This window comes from Dendropsophus ebraccatus, chromosome 3 (genome assembly GCF_027789765.1).
Source record: "Dendropsophus ebraccatus isolate aDenEbr1 chromosome 3, aDenEbr1.pat, whole genome shotgun sequence".
Lineage (NCBI taxonomy): Eukaryota > Metazoa > Chordata > Amphibia > Anura > Hylidae > Dendropsophus > Dendropsophus ebraccatus.
Window position 1 is genome coordinate 159,539,186 of NC_091456.1, and position 23,102 is coordinate 159,562,287.

Below are 23,102 nucleotides of genomic sequence, written 5' to 3' on the forward strand. Positions count from 1 at the left end.
CATGAAGATCTGGAAGATCTGAACAATCAGAGTGGGCACTTTAGTGGTAAAAGTCATAGGGCTCTAATACACTGGGCGATTATCAGCCAAACAGATTGATATCACAGGGCAAACATAACTAGATATAGCTGGGCCCCATAGCAAACTTTTGATATGGCCTCCCCTCTGACTGACCACAACCCCATCAAGTGCAGTCATAACCTTTAACATTTAATTGCAAGTGCTCAGCAAAACGGGTTACTGAAGATCATCCCGGCCGGTATCATCTTCACTTCTGGCGAATTCGGATGTGGACATACCTGTGTACGCCCGCATCCGAATTCACTGCTCCATTGTGTGAACTGACAGCTTCTCTGCGGCCGCTTTTCAATGAATAGCAGCCACAGAAAACTGACATGTCAGCTTTTCTTTACTATGTGTATACGCTCCGGCTGGGATTCCATTTATCTAATAGATTGCGTTGTCTAATAGACATACGTTGTGTGAACATAGCCTTAAACAGTACCCAAGACAACTATTGAGGCTGTGACTGCAGTACCATATAGCTGACCCCCGACTGCAGTGACCTGGATTGGCCATATTTGTATGCACCTTGTGCTATAGGAAGGCCTAGCAAATGCTTGTCAGTCTTATACATTGGTATTGCAGTTTATTATTTTAAGTGAATGCACCACTTTGCTTAGTTAAAAAAAAATGTATACGTGCCGACACGTACATCCAAGTGATGCATCTATTTTTTCAAATCGCTGCCTGGTTTCCGCTGTCTGCGCCATTATTTTAATCTGCAATTTGGCCCAGTGACCCCAGTGCTCTGTGAACGGCATAAACGAAAAGAGAGAAAAAAGTGGCAGAATTACTGATTTTTTTGTTACATTATATATATATGTAAAAAAAAATAATAAAAAGTGATCAAAACGTCCGATCTACACAAATATGGTATTAATAAAAACTAGAGATCATGGCGCAAAAAATGACACCCCATACAGCCCCGTAGGTGTAAAACTTAAACAGTTTTAGGAGTCACAAAAGGGCAGATTTATTAATAATTAATTGCAAAAAAAAAAAAAGGATTTCATAAAAAAAAATTTAAAATTTAAAATCTGTGTAAACCTGCATATGGTTGTGTTCGGACTGTCCTATAGAATAATAGTATAATGTCGCTTTTACCGTATAGTGCATTATGTAGACACAGGAACCCCCCAAAAGTTACCATATTGCATTCTTTTTTTCAATTTCACCAATTTATATTTTCATAAATAATAATTTTGGGGTTCCATCATACATGTTATGGTAGAATCAAAAAAGATGCCATTACATAGTACACCTGTGCCTGTAAATAGAAAACTGAAAGGGGAGGAGGAGAAAACGAAAGCGCAAAAAAAGGTCATTTTGGGCTTGGCCCTCAAAGGGTTAAAGAGATTATCCAAGATCAGAAAAAAACACAGCTTCTTTATTTTTTGCAAAAACAGCTCCATCCCTGTCCTCAGGTTGCGTGTGGTATTACTGGAGAGACAGCCCTGCAGTTCCCTAAACGAACACTGGTGGCAGCAGAGAGAACGTAAAATGATGCAACACACAGAATCTCACTATTTGACTATGTGATGTGACATTTACCATAAAAATCTAAATGGAAAGTAAATTATAAACAGGCATGGCACGGATCTCAGCTCAAAAAAACATAGACAGAACGAGGAAGTTTGTCCTCACCGCCTCCCTGTACTTATCAGTCGGTCGGAAACGCTTCCTGTGAGGAAGTTTTTTCCCTGTCGCCTCCCGTACCTGAAGCTATCACGTGACAAGTGACGCTTCCTGCTTCCATCAGCAGCACAGGCCGGCTAGCTGGCAGTGCTGGAGGCTGTGTATCCGGAATATGTGTCCGGCCTGCAGCTGTCACTTGGTTCCCTTCATGTACTCGCCGTTCCGCGGTGCCCTGTGCGGGTGTGCCGGGCTGTAGACCGCTGTGGGTGCTGAGCCACGTCCCAGAAGCGTCTACATGAGGTTATAAGGGAGCCGCAGACATGGACGAGAAGTACAGCAGCAATGTGATGAGCACCGGCAGGCTGGGGCCCGTGGATGCCCCGGAGTCCAGGTAAGGGAGGGGGGATGGGTGGCCTCCAGCAGCTGTCAGGCACGTCTGGGAATAACATTGCACCTGTGCTCTAATGGAGATCTCATGATTGCCTCTGGTCTCTATCCTGGGCCCCCTAGCTGTTGCAAACTACAACTCCTCTCTCATTCACTGCTCATTATCAGGAAATCTTGACTGGTTTACATCAGTCGAGCCCTGTCTAACCTATGGAGGGAGATTAGACGCCAGCAGAGAACAAAGGATTACACAGCAGGACCTGTGTGAAAGCCTCTGTTCAGAGGTCAGTGCTGACTGTCAGAGGAGATAGCCTGGTGATGTAGCTGTAAATTAACTCTTTGTTGCCCTGTTTTGGTGCCTCATCTCCCTCCACCCCTCCCCTCTCCATAGAGAACAATGACAGGCAGGGGGAGACCTTCAAACTGCTTTTTAATGATAAAAATGCATTTTTTCCGGCTAATAAACCCAATTACAAACGTTCTTAAAAGCGCCTGTACTATTGATTTCTGCAAAAAAAAAAAAGACAGTGACACTTTTAAGGTCTTATTCATACTTAGCAAAATTTGTCGGCTCCATACATCATAATGGGGATGAATGTGCAGTCTGCACATAGATATCTACACTCCCGATTCAGATGGATGGAGCAGCTGCAGAATTTTCTACAACAAATCCATATGTTTATGTACATGCCCTTAAATGAGTGTTCTCCAAACTGTGGCTGTTATAGCATGATGGGAGTTGTAGTTTTGCAACAGCTAGAGAGCCACAGATTGGGGATCACTACTTTTAGGCTAGGGCTACACAGCGGCTTGTTGCACAACCACAAATCGCATAAAAGCCAATACACTTGTGCAAGTTGCCATTATACAGGTGTTGGCTGAAGTGTAAAAGCTGCAGTAACCCACCGCGACCACTACACAATGTATGGCGCTGTCTGCTTCTGTTCTGTGTATACGCAGGTGCGCCACAGGTCCCCAAGCAGCTGATGGGTGAGGTGCTGTGTGAGGATAGATAGATAAGTCCTGGAATATCTTTTTAAAGGGGTTGTCCAGCGAAAATCTTTTTTTTTTAATTTCAACCGGCGTCAGAAAGTTATATAGATTTGTAATTTACTTCTATTTAAAAATCTCAGGTCTTTCCATACTTATTATCTGCTGTATGTACTGCAGGAAATGTTTTATTTTCATTCTGACATAGTGCTCTCTGCTGACATCTCTGGCCGAGACAGGAACTTTGTCTCGGTTTTCTATGAATCCCCATAGAAAACCTCTCCTGCTCTGGACAGTTCCTGTCTCGGCCAGTGATGTCAGCAGAGAGCACTGTGTCAGACTGAAAATAAAACAACATTTCCTGCAGGACATACAGCAGCTAATAAGTATGAAAAGACATGAGATTTTTAAATAGAAGTAAATTACAAATCTATATAACTTTCCGACACCAGTTGATATGACAAAAAAAAATATTTTCACTGGATAACCCCTTTAATGCTCTAGTATCATAGTTGATGATGTCAGATTGATGAGGTCTAACCACCAGGACCTCTAATGATTTCTATAGGGAGGACTCCTGTTCTTCACATGGACCCCTATGTGTATTATGTGACTCGGTAGTGTGATGGGCACACAGCCTGTTCACACCATGTTAATGGTACTTCATTAATATTTATGCCAGAATCCCAATGTATGCAGTGAGCAGAGGCCGGATCAGATGCCACAGAGAAGCTGTAAATGTAGAAGAGACAGTTGTCATGTGGACAGGGCCTAAGCCTCGGGTACTAGGACTCATGACAGACAGATGCCTCTCCTAGTACCAGCAGGTCAGGGGTCATTCCTGTTATCACCATCATTTCAGCTCATGTCTTTCTTTTCTGCAGACTGACCAGATACATTGTTCTTCTCTGCTTTACGAAGTTCCTGAAGGCTCTCGGTATCTTTGAGTCCTACGATCTCCTAAAAGTAGTCCATATTGTACAGTTTATCTTTATATTAAAATTGGGGTAAGTAGCCTTCGTGTCATGTATAGTACATCATGGTTTGCGTTACATAGACATTGGTACTTCTTTGTATCCTAAATACAAGTCAGGCCTGGAGAGATTATAGCCAGGAGTTGGAGCCAGCCGAGGTACGCTTACCCGAGCCTGATTTTGCAGGGTTTTTAGAATGGGCTTAAATAGGTTATCAAGCTAAAATCTTTTCCTTTCCAGTTAACTAGTTTCAGAAAGTTATACAGATTTGTAATTTACTTCTATTTAAAAACATCAAGTCTTCCCATACTTATCAGCTGCTGTATGTCTTGCAGGAAATGGTGTTTTCTTTTTAGTCTGACTCAGTGCTCTCTGCTGCCACCTCTGGTCGAGACAGGAACTGTCCAGACAGCAGCAAATCCCTATAGTAAATCTATCCTGCTCTGGACAGTTCCTGTCTCGGACAGAAGTGGCAGCAGACTTATGTTTAGAGAAAAACGGTACTGTATCGTATACAAATATTATTATAGCCGCTGCCTCACTTTACCTGGAGCCCCAGCAGCCTCCTCTGCAGTGTGTACTCTGCCCTATAGGAGCGGTCTGTGATCATTTTTGCTGGGAGAGATAGAGCTGAGTGCTGTTAGTGATATCATCCAGCTCCATGTATTCTGCACTTGTTGGGGCAGCCAAATGCAAGAAGGCCAGGGAGCTTCATCTAGCCGTAATACAAGAGGTTTTCTAAGACTAAAGGCTGTATTGCACAGCACAATCACTAATGTAAGTGAGCCTATTACACTGCCTGATAAGCATGCAGCCATTTTAAGTGTAAAATAAATGTTATACATACCTGTTCACACTCTCGGGGCTCTCCTATCTTCTGCCTGCCCGCTGCCCACAGCCACCGTTAGAACTTCAGAGTCGGACTCACCAATCACTGGCCACGGTGGCAACAGGCAGAGGGGAAAAGCACACCAGGGTGCATGGACAGGTATGTATAAGTTTTTTAAAAAAAAATTTTTAATCTACACAGTCATCATCATTACATGTAGCGATGCATACCCGGTAGCAACGATCAGCCAATGATCATTTCATCAGCTGATTGTTGTCGTTATTACACGGAGCGATAATCTGCAGAATCGGACTGATTTGGCAGATTATCGCTCAGTGTAATAGAACCCTTACATATGTGACTGTAATGCAGTTTGTGACATACACAATAATGGATACAAAGACCAGCACTGCCGTTTTTTTCTGGTCCTTGGAGGACTTAGGGGATACACTTGGTGTTCTAGAAGCAGATGGGTGGTTGATGACGGGGGCTGTTATCCCTTAATGCAGTTATGTATCTAATCACAGTTCAAGAAGAGAAAAGAAACAGGGGGCAACCTTCTTTATTTCATAAAACACACAAGCTAAAATGTAGCATGCGAGAGCAGGTGGGGGGGCCGGCACATGCAGCAAAAAGTTAAAGCCCTTTCACGCGAATGTGCGCGCTTCCTCGGAGGAGGTGCGTGCATGCGCGTGAAACTGCTGTAACTGTTTGTTAGTGACGCTCTACAGAGATGGGTAGGATTGTATTCTGGTCATTCGCTAGATAATCTTTCTGCACTTTCATTTTTTGTTGCCAAGTGTCTCTACGACTTGTGGCCACGTGGGCTTTGATCATTTAGTGCTTTGTATGTTTCATAGGCATCATGTAATAAATGCAGTGACTACATAACCTGTTTTACAGGGAGATCAGCGTATTGCTGTGATTGTTTGTTTTTCGGATTATGTTCTCAGCTAAATTAACCATTAGATGGTTACATGCTATGGGACTTTCCAGCTGACGGTGTATGTCGGGACAATGCTCCGTTTTTTTATGCTATGAATGTTGTTTTTCCATTGTTATAACCTTCTACATAAATTGTTGTTTCTTTGTACAGGTGTGCAATTTTTATGGTTTTGTTTCAAAAGCCATTTTCTTCTGGGAAGACGGTTACAAGACGCCAAGTGAGTTGTTCAAGTGTTTATTTCTACTTCTAGAAAGATGCAAACCAGTGTATGGAGAAATTGGGAGGGATGAATGTCAGCAAAATAAAGGTGTATGGTCAGCTGAGCACACAGTTAACACTCAATCCCCCAAGATCCCCGCTTGCCCCAACTCCATTACAGTATTATTTCTATACTGGGAGATATGTGGTCACTGGTTACCTCTGCTGTGGGTATGCATAGGGGGATATACATGCATACTCAGGATGCCTGAACATGCATGTATTCTGAATAGGAATAAATATGCTGCCAAACTCCTTGTGGCAGCTTACCTTCCTTTGAACAAAAATACTGGGCATGTTGAAAGTCCTTTTTACAGAAGCCCCCATATATTGGATTGTTGGCTGGTCCCACCCTTGCCAGGCTCCATCACAGACTTATGACATTCATTAGCAGCAGTTGTTTGGCTGTGATTGTTTCTTCATTGTCTGTTCAATCATTAATCTACTTCCATCTGTGTACCCACCTTTAACAGGTATCCTTCCCTTTCACGCTATACACATGAGTTGGTGTTGGCTTATCCCTCTAAGAAAAAAAGGGATCAGGCAGTGAAAATCCATCTCATCTGACCCTTGTCTCCACCAACAATATTGGCAGAGACTCTGGAGGCCCCCATAAACTTTATACTGATAGCCAGACCTGTCATTTAGAGGGGGGGGGGGGTTCTGTCAGCTTTAGTATAATGTTACTTTTCAACATGGCTAATATGCAAAAAAAAAGGACAGATATTAACTTTATTAACCCTTGTTTATTGTGTCCTTTTTCAGTGGATCAGTATTGTGAAACATGCTTTCGTTGGCTGTATTATCTCTCTCCTATGGTTCTTTGGCCTTACACTTTGTGGGCCTTTAAGGTAATTGCATTTTCTTAAAACTTATTATTTTTTTTGTGATTATTAATCCTGGTACTAAAGACGTGACCCATGTACATCTTCCATAACTGCTGACCACTCTATCCTTCAGCAGTTTTCTCTCCTGGTCTCTCTATACACACAAACGTTCAGCATGGCTAAACGTTCATGTGTTCTGTATAGCGAGGGGTAAGCCATGGCTAGACTGTTATGGCGCTAGCTTATCCCTCTGAGAACAAAAGGGTTGGGGAGCGAAAAATCCATTACGCCAGACCCCTATCTCTACCGTTATCATCTGATGATGGAGATTCAGAAAACCCCACGTATATCTTATTCTATCAATTGACCCACCAGCAGCGGTAGTATAAATTTGTGTATCAGGTGTGATAGGCAGACATGGCAGTAGTGACATCTGCATTCTTTCTTAGCAGAGGTAAGCTTCAGAACCACTGCTACTGCTCAAGAGCTTGCTGCCACCATCCACCATTATGTTTAGTTTTACATTATTCTTTTAATTATAACATGTTCATTTTTATTTATGATTTTTTTTACCTGTCATAGACCTAGTTCTATTTCTCTGCACCCATTAAGAAAGTGTCTTTTTCTCTGTTTATCTAGGACTTTGCTGCTGTTTGAGCATAGTGATATTGTAGTTGTAACATTGCTTACGGTGCTGTTCACTGGTTCCAGCGGAGTACCGTCCAAGGTATGTTTTGTTGTCTGGCCATAATGTTTTATGCTTTCCAATGTTTGTATATAAAGTGAAAGCGTCTGCCTAGCTTTTACTGTCCTGATACCTCAGTAATTTGGATAGAGATTTCCCAATATATATACTTGTAATGAGAATCCTTTTACATATAGGAATTGCAATGCTTTCACACTGTAGTTCTGTTGGCTGTTTGCACTAGGAAAGCTTCTAGCACCCATATCAAATGTGTCCATAGGTTGGCATTTACCTGACAGCAGGAAAAAGGAATACAGATGTATGCAAGCCCAGCCAGGGCCAATGGACACATGGGGGAGATTTATCAAACATAGTGTAAAGTGAAACTGGCTCAGTTGCCCCTAGCAACCAATCAGATTCCACCTCTTATTCCTCACAGACACTTTGGAAAATGGAATCTGATTGGTTGCTAGGGGCAACTGAGCCAGTTTCACTTTGCACCAAGTTTGATAAATCTCCCCAATGGTCTTCATGGTTGAGAGCAATATTGTGAGAAGGAGCAAATTGTAAGCCCAGAGACTGCCGGGGTGAAACCCGCTCGACACAGTATAGATAGACAACTGCCAATCAGTGGCAGGCAGGCAGAGCTCATGAATATTGAGGATTACTAAGCACATGCACGTAATGGAGAGGACTACTTATTGTCCATGTTATTCAGGAGGAGATAGAAGTGATACAGCATTTCGTTCAGCTTCTCTGTCACTAATTTATTCTACTCATAGATAGGACAGAATAAACCCCCTGACAGTCTCTTTAAAGTGATTCCATCACCCCCCTTTTTTATAGTTAGAGCTTCGTTTGCGCTTTGCTAAATTACCTTTACCTGTACATTTCTTTACCTGTACATTGTTTATTTATTGGAGGAAAGTGTCACTGAGGCGGGGCTTCCCGACCAATGTGTCCTCTTCTCTGACGCTATAATCCACACCCCCACCTACCCTCTGTGACATTGATGGAGAGGTCAATACTAATGCCCCCTACCTTAAAGGAATACCCTGGATAAAATTCCCCTATAATACTCCAGTTCCGGTCCTGTTGCTGTCTGGAGTGAAGTGAGTAACATGGGCAGTATGTAGTATGTAAGTCTTTCTCTATGTAAGTCTGAGACTGCAGAAGAGCAGTATCGGAACTGGGATATTTTTGAGGGAATAAAGGTAAGTGGGAGCAGGGAAGCTGTTGTTACTATTGTTCTCCGCAGTGCTGCTTTCACGTCACTGATCTTCCTATATGTATACAGTCGCACTTTTTCTGTAATTTACTTAATACGCACCATTTAAGTTCCATACCATTCTCGCACCGCGGGTGCCGAGGTTCCCTGCTGCGTCTTGTCATTGTGTTTGGGGATGAGACGTCATTGTACATGATGACAACCAGACACCGCAGGAGCCCCCATTACAGGAACAATGCAGAATTAAAGTGGTGCGTATATTACAGGCAAGATTTCTTGAGCATTAGTCTTTTGATCGGTTCATTGCAGCACTCCCCATAGGTTATTCCAGAGTTTATTAACATCTGTCTCTGTCTGTGGTTTTTTGTTTTTTTTTTTTCCCTCAGACTCGGGGTGCAGCATTTTTTATTGTTGCTGTTATATGTTTACTGCTCTTCGACAACGATGACCTAATGGCCAAAATTGCTGAACACCGTATCCTTTTGTGATGGCGTTGGGGGGGGGGGTGACGTCTGTTCTTACCATAGGGGCTGAATGTAATGGTGTCAAGAAGGCAGCTCTGTCACTGAAAACATGTCCCAGTGACATCTTGATGACTATGTTTGTAATGAGGACTGTGCGGTCAGGTCAGGAAAAAAGTCTCAAAGAAATAAAAATAAGACCATAAAATATGCACATACTTAGTATCCTAAAAAGTAATGGGGCCACTAGGCCTAAAACTAAGCTGAGACTTCCCTTTCTGTATTCACTGCCCTGCAGTCTCCTCCTTGTCACATATAGATGTACAGTGAAAGGTAACACCTGTGTGTAGATAAAACAGGATCTACCTCCCCCTCCTGGTAGAATGACCTCAGCATAGGTGACAAAGCATGCCCTGAAACGCTTACATTGAAGTTAGGGGGTGCCCTCCAGACCATTGTCCATAAAGCATATGTCTAAATGCTCATATAAAGAGCCCCAGCAAGATGGCTGCCCCAGAATATTGTACTCATAATGAAATTCAAAAAATTGCAACCATAAAAAAAAAAGAATATCTAGGCGTCACTTTCACTGTGTTCACACACAGAAAAATAAAAGCAAAAGTAGAATCTAACATTGTGCTGTATTAAACCCATGGAAAATCAGCTGCCTGTACACACCTTGTATACACATTACAATGTGTGAATAGAGTGATATTTTTCTTAGACTTTACTGTATGAGGTAAAGTTAAAATCTGACTGTTTTATATTTTACTGACTTCTTTGCTTTTATCTTACTGTGTGTGTGTGTGTGTGTGTGTGTTTTAGACCTCATTTACATGCAGGCTGGTGAATTTACCCTTAACACTATTCTGTTAGCTGAAGGTCATCATGACAGCGCGCTCACACACTTCCTCTACACGGCATTCTCCCTCCTAGGAGTTGCTGACCACAAGGTAAGGAATAAAAATAAATCTCCAATGAAATGTGGATGAAATGATTCCCAATAGCCCCCACCTTATCCTGTGGCCTTGATTGATAGATCTGTGCCTATACCCAAACATGGAAATATCTTATCAATAAAGGCTGGTGGGTGGGGAGAAGACATTGGGGACATGCCCTATGATTTGTGGTTCAGGCACTATGATCGAAATTTTAGTCACAGTGAAAAACCCTTTAACTTTTTAATATACTCGCTGAGCTTAGTCTTGCACCATCCTGCCTGATGTCTTGTCAGCTAGATCTGCCTATATGTAGCTGTTGTGAAATTCTGTATATTTCTGGAATGTCCTTTATTTCTACACTTCATGTTGTGACCTGCAGATTTTCTATATGACTTTTTTTTTGCTGTATAACCAGAAAATGTACTAATTGAAGTGTATCTGTTTTCTTGTTGTTTTCAGGGAGGAGTACTGCTGCTTGTGTTGGCTTTATGTTTCAGTGTTGGCTTCCATACAGCTTCCAGAAAGTTATCTTTAGATATTGGTGGATCCAAGCGTCTGCAAGCATTGTCTCACCTGGTCTCTGTTATATTACTGTGCCCATGGGTCATTGTACTCACTGCAACTACCGAGGTAATCGAGATCTGTAGACCCCTTAGATCGTGTGTTATACAACTATCTAGATTACATCTGTTTTTTTTAAATATTATCAGTCAGTGTAAAGTTGCCAGATCCCGGAAGAAGCAGGAGGGGGGAGCGGAGGGGGATGATGGCTGCAGTGATGAGTGGCGCCCGGCAGCATCAGCGGCGGCGGCGATCTCATAGCGATAACAAAGCTGGGTTGGGTTGTCGGGGGAGGTTTGAATGCCTAACTCAGCTGACGGATTGCCAGCTCAGCCAATCAATGACTGCAGCAGTGTCCCGCACTAGTGACTGATTGGCTGAGCTTGCAGTCCATTATCCGAGTCGTGACATCGTATAAACAGCAGATCCCTTAGTCTGGTGGGAGTCCCGGCACAGTAAAGCATTGTAATGTAATCTCCTGTGTGCCTCTGCTCTCCACTGCTCTCCACCTAAAGAATTGACCTTGTTCGGGTGGTCAGCTATTCAGAAGGTAATTTTTACCTTTAAATTAAAGAGGACATTGATATTTATTCTGAATGTTCCCCATATATACCTACTGTCCCAGAAAGTCATCACCCATAGTTTTTGAGTTTGATTTCTTATCCAATCTTGACTTTGTGTCTCCCCTTTCTTTTTCAGAGTAAAGTGGAGTCTTGGTGGTCTCTGGTTATGCCATTCGTCACTGTTATTTTCTCCGTCATGATTCTGGATTTCTATGTAGAGTCAGTTTGCACGGTTAAAATGGAAATATCCAAATGTGCCCGCTATGGGTTCTTTGTCATTGTCCTGAGCGCTTTGCTACTTGGGAATTTCTGGACTCATCCTATAACAGACCAACTCCGAGCGATGAATAAACCGGCCCACCAGCCGAGTACTGAACACGTGTTGTCTGGAGGGGTTGTGGTGAGCTCCATTTTCTTCTTGTTATGTAAGTATTAATTCTAATTGCTAACTGGTTGCGATAGATTTATGAAAACGTAGTGGTGAGGAAACCTGAAAAAGTTGTCGTTCTTTAAAAAATCTTCTTGACGTTAGTATATTATTACTGACCACCAGGTGGCAGTGTGCTCTGTTTGTAGAAACACAGTATGCATTTGTGTATTGGCATCTAAGTTCTCTTTGCCTGTAGACAGCCTAACAGAATAGGTTTTGCTTGCAAGTCTATCATATATATATTCCCTACCTATAAACTGGATATGTGATATATATATACACATACACATACATACTGTATGGCTTAACTTTACAGACTAACATTGTTGTATCAGGGCTCCATACAATGTCCAAGCTTAGGGAATATGATACAGCAGAACACAGGGCTATAGAACTCTATACAGAGTTGTATGGCCTGTGTGTACCACTATTCAGGCTCTGTTGTGTGTAAGAAGCTTAGAGCCTAAATACATAGTTTGCTCTTATCCCAGCTGTTGTATTTAATAAATGTTTTATACATATATTGTATGATATATAAACCTACTTGCTCTCATGGTTTTCTCCGTTCTACAGCTGCAAATATCCTGGCGTCAGCCTCACGGAAAGGACAGAAAGGCACCCTTGTAGGATACTCACCTGAAGGGACACCTCTGTATACCTTTATGGGAGATGCTCTGCACAGCACGACCCCGTCCATGCCGAGGTTTATTAAGGATTCACTGAAACAGATTCTTGAGGAGTATGACTCCAGGCAGATCTTCTACTTCCTGTGTCTAAATCTGGTGAGTAATACTTCTGATGGTCCTGCACCTCATTCACTTGAAGTGACTTGTAAGTGGACTTTGAATTACTTTAAGATGAACAGATTTATCAGCCACAAACACGGCACAACAAATCGATCCCTGTATTGGTTCGTGCAGCCATGGAAACTGACAGCACAGATGTACATGTATCTGTGCTGTCAGTTTCCAGATCACACAACCGTACATACATACCTAGTGTGCTGCTGCTGTGATCCAGCATTTTGTTCCTTTGACTTTCCCGTCTAGCCAGGGTATCTTCAGGCCCCACCGCCTCAGGCTGTCAATGATTCTGGGGGAGGCAGTAGCCTGAAGATCCATCAGCTGGATGAGAGAGCCAGAGGAACAGGATGCTGGATCACAGCAGCACACTAGGTAAGTATGTATCTGGAAACTGACAGCATGGATATATGTATATCGTTGCTGGCCTCACATCCCCTGTTTACAAAGGAATATGTGCGGTCAATGATGATAAATTTTAAAGCAAGCTCTATTAGCTGAGGATCTAGCGTATTCCCTGTCAGCTGATCGCTGTCATGTTTACACAGGCCGATTATTGTCCGCAGGACCGTTTCTTGATAAAATGTCCTTTACACTACAACAATGTTGTAACAAGCCATAATTATACATGCACAAGTACAGGTATGGATAGTAAGTCCACCTTAAAGGGAACCTGTCACCCCCGGTGCCGGGTTGACAGGCTCCCGACCCCCCGCTAGAGCACCTTATACGTACCTGATCGCGCTTCTTGCGACGATCGGGTGACTGTCATTTCAGCACCCGAAGCCTGGCTTGCGCGCTCCTGAGATGAATCCAACGCTCATAGAGAATGACTGAGCGTCGGACTCACCAGTCATTCTCTATGAGAGCTGGACTCATCTCAGGAGCGTGCGCGCCAGGCTTCGGCCGCTGAAATCGCCGTCACCTGACTGTCTCAGAAGCGGGACCGGGCGTGATCAGGTACGTATAAGGTGCTCTAGAGGGGGGTCGGGAGCCTGGTCCTCTTTAAAGTACTAGAGTGTAGTGGAACTTACTGTTGCATATTGTGGTGTTTGCGTTGGGATTTATGATCTCTCTCAATCTGCTTCCAGGCATTCACATTTGTGGAGATTTTCTATGGCGTGTGGACCAATAGTCTAGGGTTGCTGTCTGATGGCTTCCACATGTTGTTTGACTGCTCTGCTCTCGTTATGGGACTTATCGCTGCTCTTATGACTCGATGGAAAGCAACGCGCATATTCTCTTATGGGTAAGAATGTGCTTTTCTCTGTACAGATCAGCAATATATAGTATATGTATATTGTATGGATGACCTGACATCATACACAACTCCAGTAATGGTATGTGATCCTACTGTTGCTTATTGTTTCAGGTACGGCCGAGTGGAGATACTCTCAGGGTTTATTAATGGCCTCTTCCTGGTAGTAATCTCGTTTTTTGTGTTTATTGAGGCAGTGGCCAGAATCTTTGATCCGCCTGATATCAATACAGATATGTTAACAGTAAGTGTGCAAGTCTGTCATTTATCATTACAGGGCTTTCCCACATATACTCGGATAGCTCAGTGCCTAAAATACCTATTTCAGGACCATCTCAGAATAAGGAGTTCTCTATTTTTTACATTTAGGTTTACAGTTAATAGTTATTTCGTTTAATCTGTATGGACACTGATTTATTCTAATCCTGTGTCTGGCAGAATCACACACAGAACTTTTATGGAGTTGAAACATTGCCTTTTTGGGCAAATATTCAGGGGTGGGAGAAAACAAGTTAGAACGCCCCTATCTTTACATAGGTTAAACCCTTCCTAACACACACACGCCATTACCATACCCCACCCCCTTTATTCTCATCTCGTAACTTATATCGCTGTTGATAAACTTTATTATTTCTGCTGTGTTTTTGTTTTAGAGGTCCGATATATCAGACCTGGCACATTTTTAAAGGGAAATAAGTATTGTGCGCCTGGTAGGTCTATGGTTTCATTGATCACATCTTGGTATGTAAAGACTGGAAAAACATCTGCAAACAGAAGCAAGCATGTGTTGTTGAAAGTCAGACAAAACTTGTAACTTGTAACATTGTTTTGTGTTTTTTTGGCAACAAACTGCTTTTCTGTCCCTCATATATCAAGTTTTGACTTTCGACCACATTGACTTTTGTTTGCAGATGTTTGCTGTTTTTCTTTACGGAGATGTGATTAGTGAATTAGTCGTTCTCAGCAACTTGGATCACAGATATCCTACTATAATAACACAAGTATGGGTTTATAGAATCCTAACATCTGGTTGTTGTATTATTATGAACCTTTATGGTTTACACATAAAATCTGAGTTTACATGATGATCACAACCTCTGATTACGTCTAGTGTATCTCCTTTTATCATTGCGCCATTATGTGGTCCAAATTCTATGCAGATGCAAGTTTCTTAAAGGGCCGACCCAGTTAGGTTAAATACATTCTGAATCATCCCCCTCCTGGAGACTAAAAATTAATTCCTACATTCTATTATGTTTTCTGAACCTTCCCCCAGTTCTGAGCTGCTGCGTTTGCTGAAGACACAGAAAGCTGTGTGTGGGCTGTTCTCTCCCCCTCCCTTCCAAGACAGATCATGTAAACAATGTCCCGGCCGGCTGTTTCTGCACTCAATTGTACCAGGAGGGTTAATCACTGTGAGGTCAGAAGTAACTTGACCTTAGATTACCCTCCCGGCTTTACAAAGTAAACAATTATCTGGCCAGGGACACTGTTAACATGAGCTATCTCCATCTCTGAAGACGGGGGAGGAGGAGGGGGAGATGGAGAGAACAGCTCATACACAGTATTCTGTGTCTTTAGCAAAAGCTGCAGACAGATAAGGTAATGAATTGTTAGTCTCCAGGAAAGAAGGAATAATTCAGCATGTCTATTACCTAACCCCTTAAATGTGTCCTTATCTCCTCTGAAATTCAGTTTTTTCTCATAGTTCCCTGAATATTTTTATAGTTTGTACATTTTACCTGAAAATGTAGACATTAAACATGCATTTTATTAATTTTACACTAGATGGCAATAAAGTACTGAGAGAAAAAACATGTACAGCTGGCTCACAATCCTCTTTTTGTTGCCGCTGAAGCAACTTATGGAAGGTTTTTTTTTTTTTTTTAGGCTCTGTTCACCTTGTCTTTTTTTTTTTTTTTTTTAACATTTAGCACATACAGATGGGAAAGCTCCCAATATATACATTATATATATATATATACAATATATCCATATATACATGGAAGCAATGGCTGTGCCTCCACACAGTGCTTATGCCCCCTCTGTGCCCTCATATTTTAGTAAGGCCCCCCTGTGCTCTGTGTTTGCTGTTCATTACTAAGATGTGATTAGTGAATTAGTAGACCTCAGAAACGTGGATCACAGATCCATGCATGCACCAATAGTCTGTCAAGTATGATGCATCATGACTAGAGATGAGCGAACCGGGTTCGAGTCCATCCGAACTCGATTGTTCGTGATTTGATTAGCGGGGGCTGCTGAACTTGGATAAAGCTCTAAGGTTGTCTGGAAAACATGGATACAGCCAATGACTATATCCATGTTTTCCACATAGCCTTAGGGCTTTATCCAACTTCAGCAGCCACCACTAATCAAATTCCGAAAGTTCGGGTTCGGATGGACTCGCTCATCTCTAATCATGACCCTAAACAAAGAAAAGGTGGGGAAAAGTAGATTTTTAGAACTACACGAGTACTAAAGTTTATCCATAGCGATATAAGCTATATTGCAGAGGGGAATAAAGAGTTACTAGTGATGGCAGGCGCGTCAGGAAAACTTCCACTTTACTACCTAACCTTATTTGCTAACAAAAACAAATCCAGTCATTGAATTGTTTCTTCTCTCGCTACAGCCGGTGTCTGTCGGGGGCCTGCTGGTCAATCTTGTCGGTATCTGTGCCTTTAGTCATGCCCACTCCCATGGTGCTTCCAGAGGAGGAGGGTGTTCTTCTCATGATCATGGCCATTCGCACCACGGACATAGCCACAGTCATGGACATGGTCATTCACACAGTGATCATGGGCATACTCACAACCATGGCCATTCTCATGGCTCAGGTGGAGGAGGAATGAATGCAAACATGCGTGGTGAGTACGGCTTTCATGGCCTGTTTCTGAAATGGTGTGTAGTCTGTATTCGAATTTCAGTGTTTGACCCTTCCTGCTTCCCCCCCAGGTGTGTTTTTACATGTGCTGGCTGACACTCTCGGCAGCGTGGGCGTCATATTATCCACCATACTGATTCGACAGTTTGGCTGGCTGATAGCCGACCCTCTCTGCTCCTTGTTCATTTCTGTCCTCATATTTGGGAGTGTCCTCCCTCTCCTGAAGGACGCCTGCCAAGTCATACTCCTCAGAATTCCTCCTGAAATTGAGAAGGGGATAAATATGGCTCTCGAGAAGGTGAACTTTCTATATATATAATTTTGTTTTTGTTTTTTCGAAGATTTTTCATGTATTCTGTAAATAGGCTATTTCCATGTCATGATGTTATCCTCTATCTACAGTATAGAGGATAGCAAGTTGATCGGTGGGGTTCCAACCACTAGGACCCCCTACGATCCTGAGCACATAGGTCAATTGTCTCCCAAGTGAAAGGAGACCCATAGAGAATGAATGGTGCAGGCCATTGATTCTAGATACAGATTTGTCCCTGCTCTTGGGATTGATGGGGGTCTGGTGGCCAGACCCCTATGATTAACTTGTTAAGGGTACTCCGATGAAATAAAAATTCTTTCACATCAACTAGTGTCAGAAATTTATATAGATTTGTAATTTACTTCTATTTTAAAAATCTTCAGTGTTCCCATACTTATCAGGTGCTGTATGCCCTGCAGTAAGGGGTGTATTGTTTCCAGTGTGTGACAGTGCTCTCTGCTGCCACCTCTGTCCATGTCAGGAACTGTCCAGAGCAAGACAGGTTTTCTATGGGAATTTGCTAGTATTTGGAGTTTCTAGTTTTAGTTGCACATACACCATAGTACTTACCAACAAGCTACAATCAATAAGATTTTTTTTATTTCCTTTTGTCTGAGTCTCTTATGCGTGTCCAAATGGTTTCTTAATTTTACAGATCTCAAACATTGACGGTCTTATCTCCTATCGGGATCCACATTTCTGGCGCCACTCTGCCTCCATCATTGCAGGAACTATACACGTGCAAGTGATGTCAGATGTCGTGGAACAACGGATCATTCAACAGGTAACGTTTATAGAGGTTATTTAAGAGTATAACTACTTTCTAGAGCTGGAAATCAGATTTTCGTATAGGCAAATGGTAAAGGATTTACAGCCGTCAAGGGTTTTTTTTGTTTTGTTTTTTTTATACATGCCCTGCTTGGTATTCCCCCTTTACACGGAGCATTAATCAGGCCGATATCGCTCTCTGTGATAAAGACAACATCTAAGAGACATCAGTCTTTTGGCAATTTTAAAAAGCATTGTCTGCCAACCGTGCATTGCTACATGCAATAGGTAGCGTGGCCGACGGCTGATTGTGTGTATAAAAAAATAAATATATATATATTTAGTAACGATCTAAGGTGCAGCTCACCTGTATCTGATTTGGCTGAGGTTAACTGGAATACACCATCCAATGTACACAGTAACTAAAAAATTTTAAACATACCAGTCCTCAAAGCAAAATCTGATATGTGTCAATTTATTGTAATAAAATGTAATAAATAAATAAATAAAAAAAATAAAATATATATATATATATATATATATATATATATATATATTATATATACAGTATAAAAAAATCTTAAACCTGAAGTGTCTTTCTGTCTAGTCCAGGATAAAATACTCATGAACACATTAAAAGCATAAACCAAACAAATGCATAAGCCCCGGGGCCCTTGTAGTGCAATAGATCAACACAGAGGGTTAGGGAATGCGGTACAAAAGCATATGAAAACAAATGGAAGAAAAAAGAGAAAAAGAAAAAACCTATAAAGGTGTAAAAGTGTATAAAACAACTAGATACTCATATAAATAGCCATATAGTCGTTGTACTGCAATGCTTCAAATATATAATCAGCACAAAAAGTGGTAGAACTGGTCTTTTGGTTCAGACCAAGAGAGGGATTCCCATCATCCTCTCACTGACTTGCAGTAGAATCACACAGTGAAAGCAGGCAGATGGGGGTAGTAGTCCTGGCTCACTGGACTGATCCCACTTTGTTGTTAAAATTCAAAAGTCAGTTCGTTTGTAGATTACGATCCAAAGTAAATGAACTCCTTGTGTGGAGTGTATAGTTATTAGACCAGTATAATAGATATCACTGATCCCTGGTGTTCTGTCTGAGATGTACTGCAAGCACTGGATCTCACTGTTTGTTGTCATAGGGGAGGATTCATACACATTCACATAGTTTGGTGCATGTGCACCGCTCACCCATACAGAATCTGCGTCTTCTCCGGGGTCACCGGCGTCCCGGTCTTGCCCACGGTGAATAAGGTGACGTCACCAGTCTTGTTCCTGGTCTGTGTCAAAGCGTAGCTCTGCTGCCAGTAGTGCAGTAGACAAAGTCACTGTTGAGCCAGCTCCTCCCAGACTTAGAGAGATGGGGAATAGATCCAGGGGTATGTTCAGGTGACTGTTGAGGGGTGTAGGCCAATGTTAGGTGGCTTCCAGACGCGTTTCGATGCATTACATTTTATTACAATAAATTGACACATATTATCAGATTTTGCTTTGAGGACTGGTATGTTTAGAAGTTTAAAATATATATACTTACCTGATCACATTCCTCAGTGTCCTCCAGCTTTGTCTTTGGAATTCCCCAGTCTCGGCAGCTGCAGCTTCTACTTCTGGTCCTGTTTGTGGAGTGACAGGCCGCTCAGCCAATCATTGGTCAACATAAGACGGCACCGCAGCCAGTGATTGGCTGAGCGGCCTGTCACTTCACAGACAGGACCATAAGTTTCTACTTATGGTCCTGTCTGTGAAGTGACAGGCCGCTCAGCCAATCACTGGCTGCGGTGCCGTCTGCAGCTGGCAGCTGCAGCTGCCGAGACCGGGGAATCCCACAGACAAAGCTGAAGGACACCAGAGAACGTGATCAGGTAAAAAAAAATATATATATATATATATATATAATATTATATATTTATTTTATACCAAAGCAAGGGCTGCCTGGACATCATTAACAATAAATATACAGTATACAGCCCTTGCTGAACGATAATGGAGCCACTTAAGAGGCTCTGTAAGCGAGCAGCGATCTAGGAGATGTGCGCATGCTTATTGGGAATATTGGGCTGTTTAATAGAGCCCTTATGTGAATGAACCATGCTCAGGCAGATCTGGCTGATGCATAATGATTATATGAATAGCTATTTCTGTTTATTGACTAGACATACAGGGCTCCAGATGGCGACCAACATCTTGCAAATTAATAAATCTGGGCGCCATTTGCGACTGGCCCCGGCGGCGCGCTGTCTCTTTAAGGACTTCCGCACGCTGCGCCGAATCACGTGGCGCCTCTGCGTTCGTCCGTCCAATGAATGACGGACGTGCTGAATGACGTGTGCGGGGACTCGCTTCTCCAGTGACGTCATCCAGCACGTCCGTCATTCATTGGACGGACGGCCGCAGAGGCGCCACACTCCTCCAGCGCCTCTCTCCCGCCGCTCCTCACCCGGCGGTTCTTCAAGTTCACCCCAGCGGCACCAAGCTTAGATAGTGGGTGAGTACAACCGGAGGGACGGCAGGGGTGGCGGCCGGCCAGTAATGTGTGTGGGGGGACCGCGGCCTGGGCGGGGGATTGGTAGTGTGTCTGTTGTGATGGCGGCCAGGTGCGGTAGTCAGTGCGTGTGGGGTGCGAGGGGGGGGTACGTATAGACTGCACAGTACCACTTCCCTCAGTGTGTGTATGTATAGACTGCACAGTACCACTTCCCTCAGTGTGTGTATGTATATACTGCACAGTACCACTTCCCTCAGTGTCTGTATGTATAGACTGCACAGTACCACTTGCCTCAGTGTCTGTATGTAGATACACTGCACAGTACCACTTCCCTCAGTGTCTGTATGTAGATACACTGCACAGTACCACTTCCCTCAGTGTCTGTATGTATATACACTGCACAGTACCACTTCCCTCAGTGTCTGTATGTATATACACTGCACAGTACCACTTCCCATATACATTGCCACAGGGGCTATATGTCATCGGCTGCCGGGGGCGATAGATAGATAGATCATTGCCGGTAAGATGGCAGCTGGCTGAGGGAACACACCGGCTGCAGGGGGGTATATTGTTGTCAAGTTGCAAGTTTCCATGTTGAACGTTTTCAAACTAAGAAAAGAAAGAATCTAAAGGAGGAGGAGGCTGCCGTGGCCTCTGCACACAGTAAGTCCCATTTAACATAACATTAATTTTACATGTTTTAAAATGTTGGCGACCAAATATTCTATTTGGTGCCTACATTTTTCAGGTTAGGAGCCAATGGCTCCTAGGTAAATTTTTTAGTCTGGAGCCCTGACATAGCTACTCCTCCTGATATTAGCTTTTTTTTTTTAATAATATCTCCACCATAGTGGTGATATTGTTTACACTGGATGCTGGATGTATAGAAACTTCTTTTTGAGGATGAGCCATCAGTTGCTGTTCACTGACCTCTATTGCTCACCCGCACTACATCACGTCACAATGAATGCAGGCTAGTGGCTGGGTTCAGTTACTGCAGCTTGACTCCTGGTCACTTGAAATTTCATATACAGTTGAGAAAAGACTATATTAAGTTCTTTCGAGCTTCATTTAAAATCACCCACAATAACACTCTTATCTGTATTTGTCCATAGGTAACTTCAGTTCTGAAAGACGTTGGCGTCAATAACCTCACAGTCCAGGTGGAGAAGGAAGCCTATTTCCAGCACATGTCCGGCCTTAGCACAGGCTTTCAAGATGTCTTGGTTATGACCCAGCAGATGGACACCATCAAGTATTACAAGGATGGGAGCTACATCATGTGACAGCCCAGCAGCCTTCTCACTCAGTATTCTTCCTGTGTATGACAAGGAAAACCAGAGACTTGACCAGAACTGTACAGACATCATATGTTGTAAAGACCCGGATTTTATACATCAACCTTTTCTTGTCTTTATGTAGAGTAGATCAGGATGTTTTTATACAATGTTATAAAGCTAAATTTACCAATTCGTTCTTTATTTCGGACAAAGGGGGCTTTACCCTGGAGACGATTTGCTGGATTTTGCGCGTATCATACCATATATAAACCCACACCTCTCTCTCCAACAATGGATTTGCCTCTATATCTCAAACAACAACAAATATTTTTAACATTATGGAGTGGGACGTTATATGTGTTAAACATATTGGATATATTTTATTTTATTTTTTATTTTTTTCTTCCTCCCGTTCCTTTGCATTGTGCCTTTCAGTAAAATATTGTGACCTACCGAGAAGAGTCAGTGCTCTGGGCTGTCTATTCCAGGTCTCCACTTGTCCTATGAATGAAGATGGATCACGTCGACCTAAATGTAATATGTCCCTTATGTCTTTGTCCCTAAGCAGACAATACTGCAATGGAACCATGTATGAAACTAAATGTTCTCGGAGGTTGAATGGACCAATGTCTTCATTTTAAAGTGCTCCTTTTCTATAGGGATGTGGGACTTTAAGAAATGAATATTTATAATTAGGCTTTATTTTTCTATAATTGTTCAATAAAACATCCAGGCACAAGACGTTTTTAAAGGGAGCCTTATTCTTTTACATTAAGGGTTTTACGTTGATGTGATTTCTATTGTTTGACAGACTATAAAGCCCTGGTGTCTGGGATCCACTGTAAACTTTAGGACCCTTCCCACTTCCAAACCTCTCTTAGTGCTCGGAGCTGTTGGCCAAAGCTGGACCTGCCCTTCCTACCATCATGGTGCATCTTGAGCTCAAAGCTGTGGAACATGAGTAGAGTCAAAGGGGACACTGGCAGCTTCTGCTCTACAGTCCAGAGACATGAAGCAGCTTTTTGTTACTGGAAATGGGTATGGTATGGGTAACAGCATTACTAAATTCACTTTCTTTAGCCATTTACTTGAATTGGACAAGACTGCAATACTTTAAGAGATTGTGCCATAGACCCTTCAATCAGCTGATTGGTAGGGGTCCAACTCCTGCCACCCCCACCAATGTAAAGTTGATGACCTATCCTGGGGAAAGACTATCCCTTTAAGGGGTTGATAAGCATTCCATGAAACATCTGCTTTTACAGTGGGCTCACACGTACCAAAATCGCAGCGAGATCCACTGCGATTCCCAGTACTGTCAATTTGTATGGGTTTACATACCCAGTATGTAAAGCGCCATCCCCCATAACCTGGCCGAGACCGGTGAATACTTTCTCTATCCGCACTCCGGCCTGCTTCTGTCGCTTCCGGCTCCCTGACGGCCCGCTCAGCCAATCAGTTTGCTGTCCCGCCACAGCCACTGATTGGCTGAGCAGGGAGCCACAGAA

The 23,102-nt window shown here is 42.7% G+C and overlaps 1 protein-coding gene across 1 annotated transcript; it reads left to right on the forward strand.

The window, feature by feature from the left end:
- The first annotated feature begins 1,809 nt into the window (after nt 1-1,809).
- Nucleotides 1,810-22,335, forward strand: SLC30A5 (solute carrier family 30 member 5). The gene is made up of 16 exons (XM_069964697.1): nt 1,810-2,089; nt 3,960-4,082; nt 5,975-6,041; nt 6,848-6,933; nt 7,549-7,636; nt 9,209-9,296; nt 10,160-10,236; nt 10,684-10,854; nt 11,485-11,773; nt 12,352-12,560; nt 13,670-13,827; nt 13,951-14,080; nt 16,472-16,706; nt 16,795-17,021; nt 17,692-17,820; nt 21,430-22,335. Exons 1-16 carry the CDS (start codon nt 2,019-2,021, stop codon nt 21,598-21,600), a joined length of 2,319 nt encoding a protein of 772 aa, XP_069820798.1. The 5' UTR covers nt 1,810-2,018; the 3' UTR covers nt 21,601-22,335.
- Nucleotides 22,336-23,102: the final 767 nt, after the last annotated feature.